Source organism: Colletotrichum truncatum, assembly GCF_014235925.2.
Source record: "Colletotrichum truncatum strain CMES1059 chromosome Unknown Contig_0005, whole genome shotgun sequence".
NCBI lineage: Eukaryota > Fungi > Ascomycota > Sordariomycetes > Glomerellales > Glomerellaceae > Colletotrichum > Colletotrichum truncatum.
The window spans coordinates 1,458,109-1,476,092 of record NW_027222402.1 but is presented as its reverse complement, the minus strand read 5'-3'; the positions used below and the strand labels follow the sequence as shown (position 1 = coordinate 1,476,092).

General features: G+C 53.2%; 6 protein-coding genes across 6 annotated transcripts; 3 read left to right on the top strand and 3 right to left on the bottom strand.

Moving 5' to 3' along the window:
* Positions 1-1,331: 1,331 nt before the first annotated feature.
* CTRU02_208456 (uncharacterized protein) lies at positions 1,332-1,529 on the bottom strand (the record flags this gene model as incomplete). Its single annotated transcript, XM_070205096.1, has 1 exon — positions 1,332-1,529. The coding sequence occupies one exon, from the start codon at positions 1,527-1,529 to the stop codon at positions 1,332-1,334; it is 198 nt and encodes a 65-aa protein (XP_070061171.1).
* A 4,962-nt stretch (positions 1,530-6,491) lies between these two features.
* Positions 6,492-6,851, top strand: CTRU02_208455 (uncharacterized protein; the record flags this gene model as incomplete). The annotated part of the gene is made up of 1 exon (XM_036728448.1): positions 6,492-6,851. The coding sequence occupies one exon, from the start codon at positions 6,492-6,494 to the stop codon at positions 6,849-6,851; it is 360 nt and encodes a 119-aa protein (XP_036579732.1).
* Positions 6,852-8,595: 1,744 nt separating this feature from the next.
* On the bottom strand, positions 8,596-11,977 carry CTRU02_208454 (serine threonine-protein kinase prp4; the record flags this gene model as incomplete). Its single annotated transcript, XM_070205095.1, has 4 exons — positions 8,596-8,817; positions 9,571-9,939; positions 9,994-11,140; positions 11,199-11,977. The coding sequence occupies 4 exons, from the start codon at positions 11,975-11,977 to the stop codon at positions 8,596-8,598; spliced, it is 2,517 nt and encodes an 838-aa protein (XP_070061170.1).
* Positions 11,978-12,848: 871 nt separating this feature from the next.
* On the top strand, positions 12,849-13,185 carry CTRU02_208453 (coiled-coil domain-containing; the record flags this gene model as incomplete). Its single annotated transcript, XM_036728445.1, has 3 exons — positions 12,849-12,870; positions 12,932-13,021; positions 13,091-13,185. 3 exons carry the CDS (start codon positions 12,849-12,851, stop codon positions 13,183-13,185), a joined length of 207 nt encoding a protein of 68 aa, XP_036579729.1.
* Positions 13,186-14,143: 958 nt separating this feature from the next.
* Positions 14,144-15,173, top strand: CTRU02_208452 (ADIPOR-like receptor SPBC12C2.09c; the record flags this gene model as incomplete). The annotated part of the gene is made up of 2 exons (XM_036728443.1): positions 14,144-14,728; positions 14,784-15,173. 2 exons carry the CDS (start codon positions 14,144-14,146, stop codon positions 15,171-15,173), a joined length of 975 nt encoding a protein of 324 aa, XP_036579728.1.
* Positions 15,174-15,311: 138 nt separating this feature from the next.
* Positions 15,312-17,565, bottom strand: CTRU02_208451 (Transcription factor tau subunit sfc6; the record flags this gene model as incomplete). Its single annotated transcript, XM_036728444.1, has 2 exons — positions 15,312-16,348; positions 16,398-17,565. The coding sequence occupies 2 exons, from the start codon at positions 17,563-17,565 to the stop codon at positions 15,312-15,314; spliced, it is 2,205 nt and encodes a 734-aa protein (XP_036579727.1).
* Between the last annotated feature and the right edge of the window lie 419 nt (positions 17,566-17,984).

Sequence of the window (17,984 nt, the reverse complement as noted above, 5' to 3'; positions counted from 1 at the left end):
TCTTACACTTGACAATGCCCGACCCATTTCACTTCCATGACGATCCCGTCAGCTGGTCCAAACATCCGATTTCCCCAATGTTCCAGCCGCTCTTGAGGACTCCAGCAAACAACAGCAGAACCCGGCAGGTTGGCTATGCGAACATGGGGCCCGTATACGGAGTACGTCTCTGTGTCTCTGCACTACTGGATGCCAGGGCACCTACCCACACATTGCAAGGACCGTCTGGGAGAGATAGTATTGTGAAACAGCATTCAGTCGACCGGGCCGCTCCCTCATCTCGTGATCTCTCAATCTAGATGAGGCAAGACTCCGCTCCGTGGTCAATCGCAGTAGTGTCGCCGTCCTCCGACGTTGCCGGCAAGTCCGTAGCCTGCCGTATCCGAGAGCCTGTAGGGCGGCCAAACACTGTCAAGCGCTCGTACTTCTTCTATCCACCCAGGATGTAGCAGACGATTTCATTGACGACGATCATCAAGGGCGCGTTTGGGCTCTTAACAGTCACCGTTGCTTTTCTCTTACTTTATTTTCTTTTTCTATCAACTCGCTTCGCATGGTGGCATGCTGGTGCAGGGACACCACAGGCGCCCGTCGAAAATGTCTCCCTGCGTCCCCCACGGCGAGGAGCTAACCAACTTATGGCCTGATATGGAGCCATAACCTGCTTGTCCTGAGCTGACTTGTTTGACTCAACCGGCAATTGAAACCTGCACCGCTTTGAGCATGGGCAAATGTGAACCCCATCAACCAGGAATCCCCAGACCGACCAATCCAGATAGGGGGAGCTTTTCGATCTAGACATGCGTTCGATTTCCCACAGATTAGCAGATTAGCGCCTCTTGCCGCTTATGATTCTAGAGATTTAGCTTCGTCGCTGAAGTCGCCGCTGAAGCCACAACGTCGTCCGTGCACTGAGACCTGTCAGTTGGAAGGCAGCCAAAGCAAAGCATCCATCTATGATTCGTCAAGTCGCAGCTCGCTCTTCGACTTCGCTGTTTGTTTAGTCTCCGGCTAATGGCCCCCGTCTTCTTCTAGTCATCGGGGACTTCTACACCCTTTCCCAACCTCACAACCGGCTCTCAAACTATGACCAAGCTGACGACGACAAAGCCTCTAATGACAAGCCCACACACAGATATCAAAGCCTCAAGTCGCCGTGCCCGTTCTTGAATGCCACGCGAAGTCAGACTAAAACGCGGATGTAAATAATTTTTAAGTATTGATTCTGAGAGAATGGTATGGCTTGCACTTCATAGGAATGAGGCGGTTGAAAACATCACGTTCAAAGATGTTTTTGTTGCATCCAGATATTCAGTATTAAGATGCCACAGCTACGCCATGAAAGGGCAGTGCGTCCACTGGTATGCAATGTTTGTCTTTCGGAACAGCAGTTCCTGTGCCAAAGAGGGCGTGCAGACTAGACTCTCTGTCCCGGGCAACAACGACAGCATTCCTGGCTCCAATTCAGCCAGTTTGCAGAATCTGAATTCCGAGGGGAGTCTTTGTAAGTCAACGACAGTAGCCGACATTCTTGCCCAAGGAAACACATGTTCGCCTCACCGACAAGTTGGTGGCACAGCAGCGAAGGTCCGACGATTACAAGACCCCTGTCCAGCATCGCGGGCGCGGCGGGCTTCGTGAAAACAGGGTTGGCAAGGATCAGGGCCAGCAATACAGTCCGATCAAAATCCAGCCTTGCCTTTTGGCGGCAAGCTTTGACTACTCTGTGATCTGCTGTTGCTCGCAACGCACCTCAAACGCGCGGGGCCAGGTGAACCTGCTACTTGCAAATCCAATCTATTCATGCAGTCCACGGAGCTGTTTTAAACAAGCAAGCAACTCCGTGGGGGTGGACACCAACCAGCAAGCCCGCTTCACTCTCTCCTCCTTGTTTTGACGATCCTATCCTGGCATTATAGGTATTTCAAGTTCTTAGCAGGGCCCCGAAGGCCTGTGTTCATATTGTTGGTCGGTACTGCTGATGCCTTTACAAGTACAATTCGCTTTTTTACAGTGAAACCCAGCTGAGTAAGAAGACTATACATGCACTTCGTCTTCAGGGTACAAGGAAGGATTCTAGTCTTCATTAATCCCCCGACGAATCTTGAGCAAATGAGGCGCAAGATATGAATAGTGAGGATTACGGACCGTCAGTTTATCACATCTCGCAGTAATTTGCCTCGTGTTACTGAAGCTTCGCCGAATCGATGGAATAAGCAAACAAAAAAAAGCGCTAATATTGACAGCGAAGCAGCAACAGGGATCGGTCGAAATCAACGGAACGCCGCCGGTGGGATAGAACCTTCTTGGAATCAATATTGCAACCCTTGGGCGATGCCCTCCCGTCCTGAACCACATGGCAATTTTATTCTCCAGAAGCCAAGACCGAGTAGCTAACAGAATAAGAAGGACATCCGTTGTCCGCCCTATGGTAATATAGAGTTTATTTTCTTTTTCCTGGTACCATTCCGGACTGGTTACAGCCTCCCCAGTGAAGCCTAGATCTGTAACCCGCGACCTCCCTAGAAGCGAAGCCTCACGATTCGGTGCCGGGAGCATCATAATTTGTGCTTTGTCAAACACTCACCAGCAAGCTCCTTGTAAGCCAACCGAAAAAGCAAGCAAAGCAGACCTAAGCCTTGGCTGACGACTGGCTCACCTGGCAGGGGTCCACACCGAGGCTGGGGGTGCCTTGGTCACCGTCTCTATTCTCTGTAGGGAACTCAGACTCCTTTCATCAGCCTGCGTCGGAAAGGTCCAATTTGCCAGGTCAGGTGAGCGCGGCTGGCTCTTCCAATAGTGTCTCATTCATACTCTGCACTAGCGACGGCCGAAAGCTTTCTGCGGACAGTCACCGCACTTGAGAGTTCACGGACTTCACAACATTGTTCAGGCGAGTGAGTGACTATCCTCACGTCGTGCGAAGGGTGCATCCCTTGGAGTCGTGTCAAGGTCGATCCGTGCTCATTAGGCCTCAGTAGCCAGGCGCCAACGCCACGCCCCATCGACATTTCCAAAGCCCCTCAATTCAAGATAATAGGGGTCTCGAGGGGTCCAAGCATGTCGAGACTCGTGACGACGAGGCGCTGCCAGAGCGCAATAGTTCAGAACGACAGACTGAGCGCCGCGATGGCCTAGAACTCTGCAAAAACTGACACCGTCACGGCTTACGAAATGGCGCCATTTCAGACACGGGCGCGAGGTCCATGGTGACTTTTGGACGGCCAATCCAGTCAAGGTATTGCCACCTTGCCCACGGGCAAATAAACAGCATCAGCAGTCGCGATTTGAATGGGCCGGCTGTCAAGGGCGTGTTTGTGATCGGTTCGAGTGACTCAACATCACACAGACTCCTGTCCAGCGCCCGAGGGAGCCGATCTCTCGCGGGAAATTCCTTGAGAGCTCAGATCCATGCCGGCTTGCGTTGGGGTTGGCGTTCGCTTTGATACGTGGATGCTCCAAGTTGACAAAGTGTGAGTGGGTTTAATGGACGCCGCACTCAATCGGGGACAACGTTCTTGCAAGTTGCGAGCCCCCGTTTTCCCACCCTCACCACTACCACGTATACCGGCCAGCCCGGGCACGAACGAGAATTTGAACTGGATCATGGATGGATGCAGGCCAACACCCTACTTTGCCACTTCTGATGGACTGTTCTCTGGCGGTACCGCCGGGGCTGCTATGCAGTCCACGCTTCTACTGAGCAAGGGAAGAGCTAGTAACATGAGCAGGGACATCCCATCGCTGCGATGAAGGTTCTTTCGACGAGCTTTGGCCCAGCAAAAAGAGTGCTCCAAACGAAACACTTGTCAACGGAAAACCCAAAATGATCGCCGTACAGAGTTCGTTGCATCGGCGTCCCCACCAGGGGCATTGCCCATGGAACCCGTGGGAAGGGAAGCGGGAAACAATCAGTTTTTACGATTCAAAATATCATGAGGCTGTGCTCGTAATCTCCACACTCACCCTCGTGTAAGCGAGGCATTGTCATTGAGAGCCAGGCTGCAGGTGTTCCCTCAGGGCTGTATGGTACTACAGTACGAGAAGATTAAAGCGGGGAGTTGACGACGGAAAGTGGACAATGACGATATCTGGACACAGAAAAGACTAGTGATCATCACCAAACTCATCAGCATAGAGTAAATGCCGCATCAGTGTCTCTCGGACTGATTAGCAGATCTGAACTACCGCTCACGAGGGTTGGTTTCGCAGCTTCCCTCCAATTGTGTCTACTCGTTTGTTTGGGAAAAGACCCTAGTTTAGGCGATCGGGGCGGGCTAGTGTTCCGAACCAACGGTTCAAGAACAAAGGAGAACTCGGTTGTGAGGGCATCTTGATCAGCGGGATAGGCCCTCTTGCCGTGATCTCATACTCTGCATCACTGGGCCTCTAGTGTAGGCCTCAAAGTAACACTGGTTCTGGAACAGGCTCGTCATGGCCATGTCTCGTTGGTAATGCCTTGAGGCGGCAGCGAACTCGTCATTGGATATGTCACGCAGATCACTGCATCTTACCGCCCCGCCAGGCTTGGTGGTCGGGAGGTCATGCCAAAGCCTACCTGTCAACAATCAAACAGCGGCGCTCAACCGCTGTGTCAATGACTCTTTTCCAATCCAGTTGAATGGCGCGTATCAAGAACATCATCAACAACAACAACGATAATTGGCAAGTCGAAAACTACCCCCTTTTTGAAATGGCGCTATATGCGCCAGGGGCCGCTCGCATGACCTCATCCCTTGCGTCAAGCGTGCTCGCAACGGCCGTCTCCCATCTCTTCCCTCCCGAGACACACAAAACAAAGTAGCAACGTGAAATGGCACAGTCCTCAGAGGAATCTGCGTCAGGGTCCAACAGACGCCAGGGAATTCTAAGGGGGCCCAACGGGCCTTTCCCCTCTTTTAGAACCACTCAAGAGGGTTTCGGCGGGCGATCGTCCGCCCTCTTTCTCATGCGAATGGCCACAAATGCAAGCCCCGAACTGATGATCTGCACATTCTTTTCTTGGAAGCCAGGAGAGAGAAAGTTGGATCTAAGGATGCACGGGGTGGATAGGGTTCATGGGGTCGATGCAACCACGAAGTCGCAATTTGCATGTCTCCTTTTCCCTCTCCGCGGGCCTCGACTGAACTCAATTGGTCCTCCCCCGGTTTACTTACTTACATTGGATCCTGGGCTGGCATGCAGTAGGAAAAGCGAGGCTTCAGGGGAATGTCACGAGAATTCTAGCCAGCCAGCGACGATCTCTACGTCCGTCAATCCTTGATTCTTGGTTCATGTTTAATCAGCGGCGAGACCTAAACCTGAGGCAAGGCCTGACTAAAGAGAACAAGGTGTGTCGTCTCGACGATTAGTCCCCAACACCACCTTCCCCGCCGTCTCCGTACGGTAAAGCCGAACGGATTAACAACCAACCAACTTTCCAACCAACCAAATCCCCCGCCCGCCGTACCGTCGCCCGTTCTACCGGGAGGCCGCATCGTATCCCACTGCAAACCCCCGTTCGGCGCTGTGCGACAGCGATATCGTGATACTTCCCCTCTCCCTCGGGACACAGCTTCTCCCCCCCCCCCCCCCCCCTTTTTTTTTTCCCCTCAACTGATAATTTGGATTGCTGGACTAGGTAGTTAAGATTTGTCCAATTATTGTTGTCAGCCGTGAACCCAGCGGCCGGGAGCGTACATTTCTACTCCATCCTGTGACTCCCGCCCGTCGTCGGGCGCCGCATTATGCAACATGGCGCTGGTGCCAATTCGTCTCATGACGGAAAACAAGCCACTACCTCTTACTTACGAGGGACTGTGGATCAACTCGCATGCATTAAACTGTTACTTGCATTTACAATAATCATCGAACGGGTGAAAAGCCATGGCAAGTAGCCGTCGACCTACAGACTGGGGCTCAATCTGCATATTAAAACAAGTCTTCCAAAAGTGTAAATATATCTAATCCACCTAAAAAGCCCCTTCAGCGTCGCGGCTGTGTCACCACAATCGCGGCGTTCGTGACCCAAACCTGAATCCTGCTGCCGGTCACCGGACACTCACCTGAAAGCTGCACATCGAATTTCGAGTACAAGTAGCGGGGGGTTGTAGAGATGGTCGTTTGTGTGAAAAACATAGCCATTCAAGCTGGCCGTGTGTTGTTGGGACGGAGAAAATGTAGAAAGAATGCATGTGCGCGAAACATTATTTGCATGATCCGCTCGACAAAAGCTGCACCGCCAGCCTGGAACTGAATGGGCAAATAAAACATATGGTATACTAATTTACAGACAAGGCAAACCAAACCGGCCTTTGGAACCACATTTGCCAGCCCTGCCAGGCTACCCCTCACCCTTGTCAGTTCCATGATCCTCTTTTTTGCCATCAGCCTCGCCGGCCTCAGCCCCAAGCAGTCAAGTGCTGACACGGCTTGTTGCCAGAACAGAATTGGGCGCCTCGCTTTCTTGTCAAGGATACTACTGCTGCCTTGCACTTCTTTTCACCGACGTGATGACCAACCAACTGGCAGTCACCTGCAAGATAGGGAAAGGGGAGAAAAATATGACAGCCTTCTGCGGCACATTGGTGGCACAAAGGGCCATGGTGTATGCACATACACACAGACGACGGGGTGGCTTTTACCTTTTTGGCATTACGAGACACCGAAGCACAGCATCATCCCCCCTTCCCCCCGTAACGTCCTTCAGTAAGGTGGGTATTAGGCCAGAGCGTCGTCTAGCCGCCAGGAGCCATGGAAGACGGCATGCGGCTTTCCCCCTTTATGCGGGGACGCCGTTTGGTTTCCCTGTTGGCTGCGCGTGCCTGTTGGTTCATGGGTATCATGGCGAGGCTGCGGCCTGGCAAACGTGAGTCGCATTGGTCAAAAGTCAAAGTAGTTGCATATGCAACCCGCGCTGTAACCTAGAGGCGAGCATGTCGTTGGCATGGACGTGATGTTGTAGGGGGAGGTATGTTTATTGGAAGGGTATAAATGTGTTGATGGTTTTTGCCTTCTCTCATGTGATTTTGATTGAATGCGTTCGGGGTCAAGGGTTCACCTGGCCCTGCAGGTGGTCTGCATCTTGGCTTTGCCAGCACTAATTGTGTCTATTCGCTGCTGCTTGTCAGTTTCCACGACGAAGTAACTGGTGTTTATGTAATGAGCGCGTTTGGACCTGGGAATATCACTGGGTTGATTGTTGGTTGCGTGATCTTGAACAACACGATGGTCTACAGTTGGTAGTATAGCAATGAAAGTGCCGCGCAAGGGCACACATCCCGATAACGAAGAGGTGGTGTTTCTAAAACTTGAACAGAATGCTTTAAAATCAACGCATATGATATCTCAAGTTACATCTTAGTTGACATGACTTCTTTGACCACAACCAAAGTGACTATATCTTCAACCACTGTATACCTTGGAACCATGTCCTAGTCATCCAGTTGCTAAAGTCAATCAAAAGTCACCAGGAGCTTTGAGTGTTCTTCATTGTTATCTATCTAAGCTGATGTAACAACTCAAGTATTAGTTTAATCCGATAAACCAAACCAGCATCGCTTCTCAAAACATGTACGTACAAACAGTGACAAAAACCAACAAACAACACGAACGCATAGCTGACAGAACTGGACAGCGCTACAGATACACCCGGACAACATCGACAACTGACAGGTCCGAGGGACACGGACGGGCGCATGCGCACAGAGGGATCCTGTTCACGTACCCAGTATAGAACCCTCTAACATTGAACTCGGTCAGACTCAGGTGGGCATCGACATGTTGGAAAAAAAAAAGTCTAAATAGCCAGGACAAACACAAGCAAGAATGCAGTCGTGACAACAAGGCAGCAGAGAAATGCAAGAAGAAGAAGTTCTCAAGACGCTCACAAACTCACGGCCGGTGCATGACCTGACCTGACCTGACCTGGTCTGACTGAGCCCCTCCTCCCCCCCCCCCCCCCCGCCGCAGTTCACGGCCGAGATGCGTCGGAACACGAACAACAACATTCGATGCACAAACACTGACGCCGCTAAAGCCACCATGTCTAAAAAAGACAAGGCAGCTTTCCAGCTCAGGGCGGGACGTTTGTTCTGCGCATTTTGTAACATGCGCGCTTTTTCCCGTCCGAGTATCGTCGTCCCTTCTGTGGGGTTTTCCCTCCCTCCCCAAGCATCACTGACATTAAAGCCGAGAGTGGATTTCCTCCAAGAGTCCCTCGGTGATGATGATGACGACGCCCGACAACGGGACGAGGAACAAGGGAGGGGGGGGGGGGGGAGGAGCACCAGCATTCCGCCTCGCACAGCACACCTCCAACATAACGGTACCTTGCCCGCAGCAAATGATACGAGGGGAATAGAAGCAGAAGCAAAGTGAGTGATACAATGTTGCCATTGCGCTTGGTTTAGATCTAGAATGCCCTTTTCTAGGGATGCCCTTTCTAGGATTGCCCTTAGGAATTCTCGCTAGGTGCAGTTTACAATCATGGTACAAACACCGACCCTCCTTCCAAAATAGCGCATCTCGCCCAACAGCCCTTTCTATAATATACGCGATTTTCCATGTCATTTTACAGCCATCCCGAATCCTTGCCTTACACCTTCATCCACACGTCTACCGCTTCAGAGGGGCACCCCTTGACGTGAAAAAGGGATGCTTCAGCGCATCGGCGGGCTTGATCCGCTTCTCCGGGTTAAGCGTCAGGCAGTGCTCGAGCAGGTCGACAAAGTGATTGAGCTCCCTCGTCTCGGTATCACTCATACCCGCGGAAGCAGCAAAGAGGCGTGTGCGCAAATCACGTGTCGGTTTGACGACAGGTAGGACCCTGGCAGTTGTCTGTGGGCGCGGAGATGTTAGCCTCATGTACGGACATGTTCTGTTTCCACGAAAAGAAGAAAAGAACAAAGCAGTGCGATCAGATAGACGGGGTCAAAGGGTGACGTAGGTCTTCAGTGTGGCGGCGGAGGCCTCAGCTCCAAGGGGGAGAGGAGAGAAACCACAAAATCTGTCAACAGTGACAAATCGACCCGACACTTTGGATCCCGCTCGGGAAAGGGAAAATAGAGGCGAATCAATGGCGAAGGAGCTTTGGCGAAAAAAAAAAAGATGAGATGATGCGGCAGTGGCGACAGAGTCTCATGCAGACACGTATGCATCCTCCGAACATGGGAGGATTTGGTCTCGACCTTTCTGGATGTGGACCAACCAGCAGGCAAGCCATGCGAGTCCGAATAGTCTGAAGTAGTTCGCCTTGAAGTAGTAACTGTCGTCACCCAGCCCCCCGGCCATCGGAGGTGTTGGCTCCTGAACTCCCGCGACGCTCGGGCCTTGTAGACGGCCCCGGATTTGGAGTGGAGTATGCATACGTATGCGCAGCCGCGCCTCGCCCCAGCGCTTACAGCCGCACTCAGCCTCCGACCAAACGGCGGCGGCGCAGCGAGAGTGGCATCTCGTTTGGATTACGGCCTCGTGAAGGGGCCATGAAACAAACATGCAAATGCATAGACGTTGGGAAAATGGGGAACGGGGGGTGTCGTGGAAACCAAAGGAACAATGAAAAGCTGCAAACGCAAACGAAAATCGACGTACCTTTCCAAGCACCTTATCTCTCTCCATGCTCACGAAGTTGCCTTGCTCGTCAAAGTGCATCGGTGCCAGCTGACCTCTCTTGTACAGCTTAGGTGTGATCTTGCCACGAATTTCCATAATGGCCTTGAGCATCTGATTGTTGCTGTCACCAGCAAAGAGGATCTTGCCGGTGTACAGCTCGTACAAGGTGCAGCCAATGGACCACATGTCGATGGCGTAGTCGTAGGGAATGCCGAGAATGACCTCAGGGGCTCTGTAAAATCGACTGACAAGGTATGGCGTAATCTCATTATGCGCCGTGGCCGCGTCAGACTTGTCGATACCTGTACCCAAATCGCAAATCTTCAACACATTGCGGCTCTCGTTGACCTGTGAATGGGTTAGGACAAGTTCATATTTTGGCTCAAGACAAGGGTGACCTACTAGAATGTTGTCAGGCTTGAGATCGGCATGGACGATGCTGCATTTCCGCATATGAGCAAGACCAATGAAAATCTGATGAGCATAAGCACGTGTCGCGCCCAGGTTGATTCCCACGTTGTTGCCAAACTTCCTCAGTACCTCTCGGAGGTTGAGGCTGAGGTTCTCGAAAGCCATGCACAGGTGTCCCTTGTGGTCGAAGTGCCGCTCAAACTTGACAATGTGCTTGCGGTTCTCGGGGTCGGCATCATTGAGCTTCTGCAAGATGGCAATCTCGGTGAAACCTCCCTTTCTCAGGGCGTCGTTGTTTCTCATAATCTTAATGGCGACCAGTTTCTTGTTCGTTATGTCCACCGCTCGCGCTACGCCAGAGAACATACCCTTGCCAAGAGTTGACTGGACCTGATAGCGGCCGTTCAAGATTTCACCGATACGGATCTTGTAGTATCCGTCCTTGTCGTCGCCCTCGAGGAAGGCCCCGTTGGGCTGGGCGAGAGCAGGCGAAGCCTTGCTTTCGTCTACGACGGCAACCTTGGCAGGTTTGGGGGCAGTGTACTTCTCATCATCAAATTCTTCAGCAAACATGTCAAAATCATCATCGTCCTCATCACCAGATGGCTTTTTGGCGGGGGCTTCTTCCGGCTGCTCCTGAGAAATCGCTTCGGGTTGCGGGTCGAGTGCTTCGCCATGCATGCCAACATTACCGTGCCGCAATTCGTCGCGTATCCCGTCCTCCTTCATATCAACCGTAGGGTCATAGTCTGCTGCCGAGGGACCATCTTCTTCTATGGCCTTGCCGACCCCATGCGTGTTCATGAGGTCCTTCTCGTTCAAGACGTCAATAGCACCAGGGGAGCTTCCGTCTTGCGCTGGCGATCCGATTTCTAAACCCTTAGTAGAGGCACTGAGATGTGTGACGAGCTGCTTACCTGAGACTGGGGTATCGACATCTCCTGCTGGCGTGCTCTGCCGCGCCGGAGAGGAGACCGCCGACTTGTCAGCCGCATGCAGGGCATGGACAAGTAGGGGAGTAGCAGAGCTGGATTTTGCAAGAAGCTCATCCCGACGTCGGCGTCGGCGTTCGATCTCAGCCTCCTCATCGATAACCATGGGCTCCTCAAAGTCTGGCTCGGGTTCTGCTTGCGGGGCTCTGAAATCCAAAAGTTAGCGCGTGTGACGCATCAACGTGGTTTGCAAAGATGACATACTGCTGATTTTGCGAGGGGCCTGCAAACGAGTTCCGGTCTTCTGCAGAGTTTTTCACAGGTTTAGCATCTGAGTTAGAAGCACGCGAGTCCTTTCCTACAGCGACCCCATTTGGCTTTGAGTCTCCGTTTCGGGCGTCCCGGTCTCTGTGGTCGTCGTATTTCAATCCGCGGAACGAATCGCTGAGACGGTCGCGTCCGCCGTCTCTGGCATGACGATCGTCCCGACCTCGGTCGCCGCGCGGAGGCCGGTAGGGGGATCTGGTACGGTTACGTGCTCTCTTGTCCGGATACCTGTCCCTCTCGTGGCCACGATCCCTTTCTCTTTCCCTGTATCTGTCTCTGTCTCTGTCACGGCTCCGTTCTCTATCGCGCCCGTCGTAGCTGTGATTCGAGCCGCGCGAGACCGGGCGGTCCAAGTCTTCGTAGGAAACGCGGGTGCGGCGATAGTCATCCCGTTGGCCGTCCTCGTAATGAACGCGAAAGCGGCGCGTGTCCTGTCGCCCGCCTGGACCTCCGCCGGCGTATTCACGGTCGTCGCGGGATCGCTTGAACCCGCGGGGCGACCGGCTCCGTCTCGATGACGAGGAGTAACTGTGGTTGTTGTTTCTGGAGGAGGCGGCATGGGGGTCGTATTCGGGAGATTTGGAGGCCGAGTATCTATCTCGTGTTCTGTCTTGACGGTCAACACCGTTTCCCTCAAACTTCTTCGGCAGTGAAGTTGCCTTCAAATCCCCAGAGTCATTCTCGATGATCTCGCCCTCGTCCGAACTCGACGCCATGATTGAAAAATGACGCGAGTTTTCTCTGAGTAGCGCAAAGGCTCCTTCTCTTCAACAAGAGATTGTGTGCGTGTATGCAAAGCAGGATCCGCCAAAGGGAAGCTCCCCTAGGTCTTTTGCGCGCGCAAAGAAGCAAGCGACGTGTCAGCAGAGATCACCAGACTAATTGTACGTGCAGCAGGAATAGTTTGCGAACCGGATGACTGTGTCGACTCAGCTCATGGGGGAAGAAGGGAAGCAGGCGACACGAAAGAAGCCAAGAAGAGCCAGAGCAAAAGAGACGGTGGGGGGAGGAGGAAGGTGACTGTTGTTGCTGGTGGTGGTGGTGTATATAATGCAAGTATCAAGGAAGGGTTGTTGATTTCTCCTCTATCAACAAAGCTGGTGGGTTCAGCGATCAAGGGTCGAAACGGGTTTATGGCCCTGCTTGTGCTGAAGATGCCGGTCACCTTGCTAGGATGATGAAATGCGACGAGACGAAATTTGGTGACGAGACATGACCAGTCGCAGTAACTTGGTGGCACAGGAACAGACGTCAAGCGTAGAATGTTCTGATAGGACCCACTTGTGGGGGTGGCCTGCATTGAGGCGTTTATTTGCATCTTTCTAGTGCATTGCCACTACCGGGACTTATATACAAATAATACTTATATGCATATAAACGAAGACCCCTGTTAGCCGCTGACCGATTCCTGTAGCTGGAGGGGCAATTTTCACCCCACGTCCGATGGTCTCTTTGCGCCGCCGCTCCTTCTTCTCTCCTTTAAACTCTTTGCACATCTTGCAACTCTGCGACTTCAGCCTTGCTATCTTCAGCACTCCACGCCCAAGTTGATACTCGTCCCAGACTACCACCAGACAAAACTACAAAATGGGTGGCGCAAACCGTGAAGGTTAGTTTCTTTTGTTTCTAGGCTACTGTTTACTCATGTGTGCTGACGGATGATAAAACAGGTGGCAAGGCCAAGCCTCTCAAGGCCGCGAAGAAGCAGGCAAAGGACCTCGACGAGGACGACCTCGCCTTCCTCGAGAAGAAGCGTGCCGGTACGTTCTTCCCGCGAACACTTCTAAAGACTTTTGCGACTGCACAAAGATACTAATTCGACCCTACAGAGGAGAAGGCTCGCAAGGACATGGCCGCTAAGGCCGGCGGCAAGGGACCTCTTAACACCGGCGCCCAGGGCATTAAGAAGAGCGGAAAGAAATAAACTGCATGATCTCTGAGTGCGATGGAGTTGCCGTAAGGGACGGACGTTGAAAGTCGACAGCCGACAGCAGACAGCTTCTGTTTTCGACGTATAGACATGGCTGGTCTCGACATTATTTTTTTTTTTACCCCGGGAGCCAAAGGCGTATACTTTTACATACCTACGCGAGCATGCAATGAAATGACTTTAAACGGAGCCTTGGAAATAAGAATAACTGGAGCTGCGTCGCTTTCGCATGGGTGATGCTGGTATGGTCCTGACTTGTCATTCATGCCTTGGACTCAGATCACCTGAGCCTCTATTCCGTTTGACTCGGATGCAAGACTAGATGGATGTGCCAAAAAAAATCTCACAATGAACATGGGATTCTTTCGTGTGCTTCCAAGAGCAGTCGTCTGGTATTGTTTCTTATCACAAGACAATCGCGTGCGAGTGCTGATCCCTTTACCCACAAGACCCTTCGCACAGGAACCGTCTCCATCCAGTGTCCGTCTCAGTGTGTGTCACGGTCTCCTGTGTCGATTTTTAAGGAGGAGCTGCTCCGCTGCGGTGTGATGGCCAGCCAGTCTCACCGACGGACCGTCGCTCAGTGTGCCCGCTGTATTCGTCCCTCCACTTGGCACCAGCTGGGAAAGCTCCGAACGGAGCCCGTCAAACGGCGTCGGAGCCGGGAAAAGCGCAATTTTCAGCATGTGGAAATCCCAACAATTCCCATTACATCCCACCAGGCCGATTTATCCATCCCTGGCCGACCCGCTGCTCACCCGCTGAGTGATGTCGCTAGGGAGCAATATCACAGGCCTTAAACACCCCTTCATCCGCATTGCTGAGGATGAATTTCAATCTTTTGGCACCATACATTCATTTTCTCTACAGAAACATACATTACTTCAAATAAACCTTCAGCAGCGTATTGAATCTTATTAGAGCGAAGGAAGAAAAAAAGAAAAAAAAAACAATGACTGCCGCCGCAAGCGCTGATTCAGCCGGCGTGAGAAACCGCAACACCAAGTCGCAAGATGCTTCTCATGAGTCCCTCCTCACCACCGTAGAACACAAGGCCCATGATATCGAACAAAAGATCGAGCGCGCCCTTCTCCTACTCTGGGATGACCTTCCTCACTGGCGCCGCGACAACTCCTACATCCTCTCCGGCTACCGCCCAGACTCCAACTCGTACATCGGCTCATTCAAAAGCCTGGGCTACTTGCACAATGAGTCTGTCAACATCTGGTCTCACCTTCTCGGCGCCCTCGCTTTTCTGGGAGGTGGCGCGTTCCTCTACACCGTTATTGCGCCTCGCTACGAAACAGCTTCGGCCTCCGACATAATCGTCTTTTCCTGTTTCTTCGGCGGCGCCGTCGCATGCCTCGGCATGAGCGCCACCTATCACGCCCTGTCTAACCACTCGCCCGCCGTTGCGAAATGGGGCAATAAGCTCGACTATTCAGGCATAGTCTTTCTCATCGTCGGCAGCTATGTGCCTGCGCTTTACTATGGATTCTTCTGCCACCCGGGCCTGATGACAATGTACATCTCCACGGTATATCTCCCCCTTGATATATGTTTACAAACACATCGCTAACTTCTTGTCACAGATCGCCCTCCTAGGCCTCGGCTGTGGTATCGTCTCTTGGCTTGAGCGTTTCCGCACCCCAGAATGGCGCACTTTCCGTGCCTGTCTTTTCGTTGCTCTCGGTGCGTCGGGCGTCGTCCCCGTTCTTCACGGCTTGAGCGTGTATGGACGCGGATATCTCGAGAACCGCATGAGTCTGAGTTGGGTCGTTCTGCATGGCCTCATGTACATCTTCGGCGCGTTCCTATACGCTGCCCGCTGGCCCGAGCGGAGTTCTCCCGGCACATTTGATATCTGGGGCAGCTCGCATCAGATTTTCCACTTCTTCGTCGTACTTGCGGCCGTCACGCATTTCTATGGCATGGCCAAGGCGTTTGATTATCACCACACTGTCATGGGGTCGCAGTGTTAGTACCTGAGAATAATAGCGCCGATGGAAACGACGTAAAACTTTCCATAATGTAGATGAAAAAGAGGTATTGTTTAATAAAGGGTATCATTCAACATCATGCGCCCGCGCCCCGCATGAGGCGCCGCTGCCGGGCCAAGTCTAGCATTCCACTCCCAAATCCAACACCCTCACCAAACCCGACGCCATGGCAATGGCCGCCCAGCACGAGACCTCCCGGTTCGGGTTCCACGCCATGGTCATGACTCTCGTCAACGGTTCGGAGAGCACCGCCCTCTTCGGGTCCGCAAAGTGTCCGTCCCCTTCCTCCGGCCCTCCTTGCACATCCGCATCGTCCTCCTCCGCCGCCGCGTCCGCCTTTCCCTTACCCTTCGCTTTCGCCTTGGGCTTCTTGGGCTTCTTCTTGTCCTTCTTCTTGTTGATCGCGACCTTGGTCTTCCACGTGTCGATTTTGGGATTGACGTTGGGGACAGGCTTGAAGCCCTGCAAAATCCTCGACGCGCCGCGGCAGCCGTCATTAACATCGCCCTCCGCAATCTCGGACGGCGGTAGCCTCTCCCGCGGAATGTACTGGTGGTCAAACACCTTGATCTTGTGGCCGAAGTGGTGCTTGGACGCGAAAATCCTGTTCGCCGGGTTCGCCGCCCACACCGTCCCGTCAAGATATCCGACCAAGACAAACGGGTGGTGCAGGCCAACGGCAAGACACGCAGGCAGTCTGTCCCCGTCCATGACCTTGCGAACCTGCGCCGCGTACCACCTCGAGTGCACGAAGCCGACCGACGCGTTCAGGGGGTTCGCCGAGGGCACCACGCTGAAGAAACCCCGGAGGTGATCATTCCACTGCAGGAGGTTCGGCTGGGGGCTGATGGTGAAGCAGGGGAAGCTCGTCCGCTCGCATGAGGGGTCTGAAAGGTCGACAAGGGTGGTGTAGCCGGCGATCGGAGTCGAGGCCACGAGGTAGGGGTTTGAGGGATACGCGGAGTCGATGTGCATGACGTACGTCGAGTGCACATCGTAGCGGGCGAGGCACACGCGCGGGGCGATGGACCATAATGACAGAGACCCGTCAGAGTGGCCTATTACGAGACGGTTCGTGTTGATCCAGGCGAAGCAGGTGGCTGTGACGTTCGTTTCGGAAGTGAGACCGAGGGAGACGATGGGGGTCTCGAGTTTTGCTGGGGTTTTGTCAGTAGATGCTGCCTGGAGGGGAATAATAGACCTTACTGAAAGAATCTTGCTCATCATCGGTGATGTCTTTGATCGAGACCACATGAACTTGTCCATCGCCACAGAGAAGTGCCACTAACCCCAGAGAACCATCGTCTGTGAATGGGACAGGACACCACTTGATCCTCTTGATTCTGCCCCAGTCCGCGCATACAGTTCGAGCAAGCCGTGCAGGGCTGTTCTCTGGGTAAATCATGCCGTTCTCGTCCTCCACGCTGCGAACCTCCCACAGCTGTATCATGCCCTTCTTCTTGTCATAAGAAGCCTCAGAAACCAACTGCTGGTCAGAGTGGGGGATGACAGCAAGCGCGAGAATTTGCGACGCTCCTTCAGCTCTGATGGCCCAGTCCATGCCGACAACGAGCCCGCCAACATCAAACATCCACCCGGCAGACTTTTCCTCGGAAGCCTTTTCCAGAGGCAATCCCGACTCCGACAAAGTGATGCCGTCATACGGGGCAATCCTCACTTCCTTCTGCTCCGGATATGGCCCGAGCAGCGTAGCAAGCTGCCCTCCCGGCTGGATGCGGTACTCGGCTGCCTCCTCGGCACTCATGCCCCTCTCACCCTCCGTCCACCCCTTCTCTTCCTTGACCCGTACAAACCATTCCCTCGCCACCTTCTCCTGCTGCTCGGCGTAGCCCTCTTCAAGCCACGGACTCGGTACAGGACACGCATCGCCATCAGGCACTTTGCTCGGGAGGACGCCGTACCCAGCCCACCGGTTCAGTAACCACCCGGCAATCCTGACCGCCTCCTCCTCTGGGCCGTAAAAAAAGTCCAGTACCTGAATCCTCTGGCCCCTCTTGAGCGCGCCGGTGTAGTACCGCGTCGGTCTACCGTCAGCATGGTACGGTTCCAGGGCGGTCATATCGGTAGGCTTTTTGCGTAGGCCAGCCGAGCTGGTGTACGTGGGTTGCTCGTCATCGTCGTCATCATTGTTGGCGGCATTAACAATGGTCAGTGATGAAGGGTCTTCCGCCTCGAAATCGTCATCGCCATTGTCGACATCCATGCGGTCGTCCTCATCGTCTTCCGGGTCCGGGGGCGGCGCCTCAAAATTTTCATCATCGGGATCATCATGGACGTCGGGGGGCTCGCCGTCGGAGCCGTAGTCTATTACAGCTACGCGCCGCGTTTTATTACGGGGACGAGTCCTCACCATTGTTGTGCCGGTGAGACTGGTAGGTGAGATTGCGTAGGAGGTCGAGTGAGGTGAAGAGTGAGTGAAAATGTTGGTTCGATTCAGGTTACGGTCTGTGTGAATTACTACCTGTGCACGGTGGGTTGACGTCTGTAGGTAAGCCTCTTAGTGGGCTGGTGGGGCAAAGTTTGTTTTGCGGTGCACGTTCCGGCGTTTAAATACAGTGTTAGACGTTGGTTGACTACCGAAGAGGCTCCTCGAGGCTTAACGACCCGGTTCTGCGGAAATCGGCGTTATTCATATTCAACAGTCGCCCAACTAATAATGAAAACTAGCTAATTCTCTAAATGGCATGAATTTATTGTGTGATTTTTTTTTTTTTTTTGAGCACCAGCGGTCGCAGCCCGGGGCGCAGAATATGAAGTATTGACATGGACTAT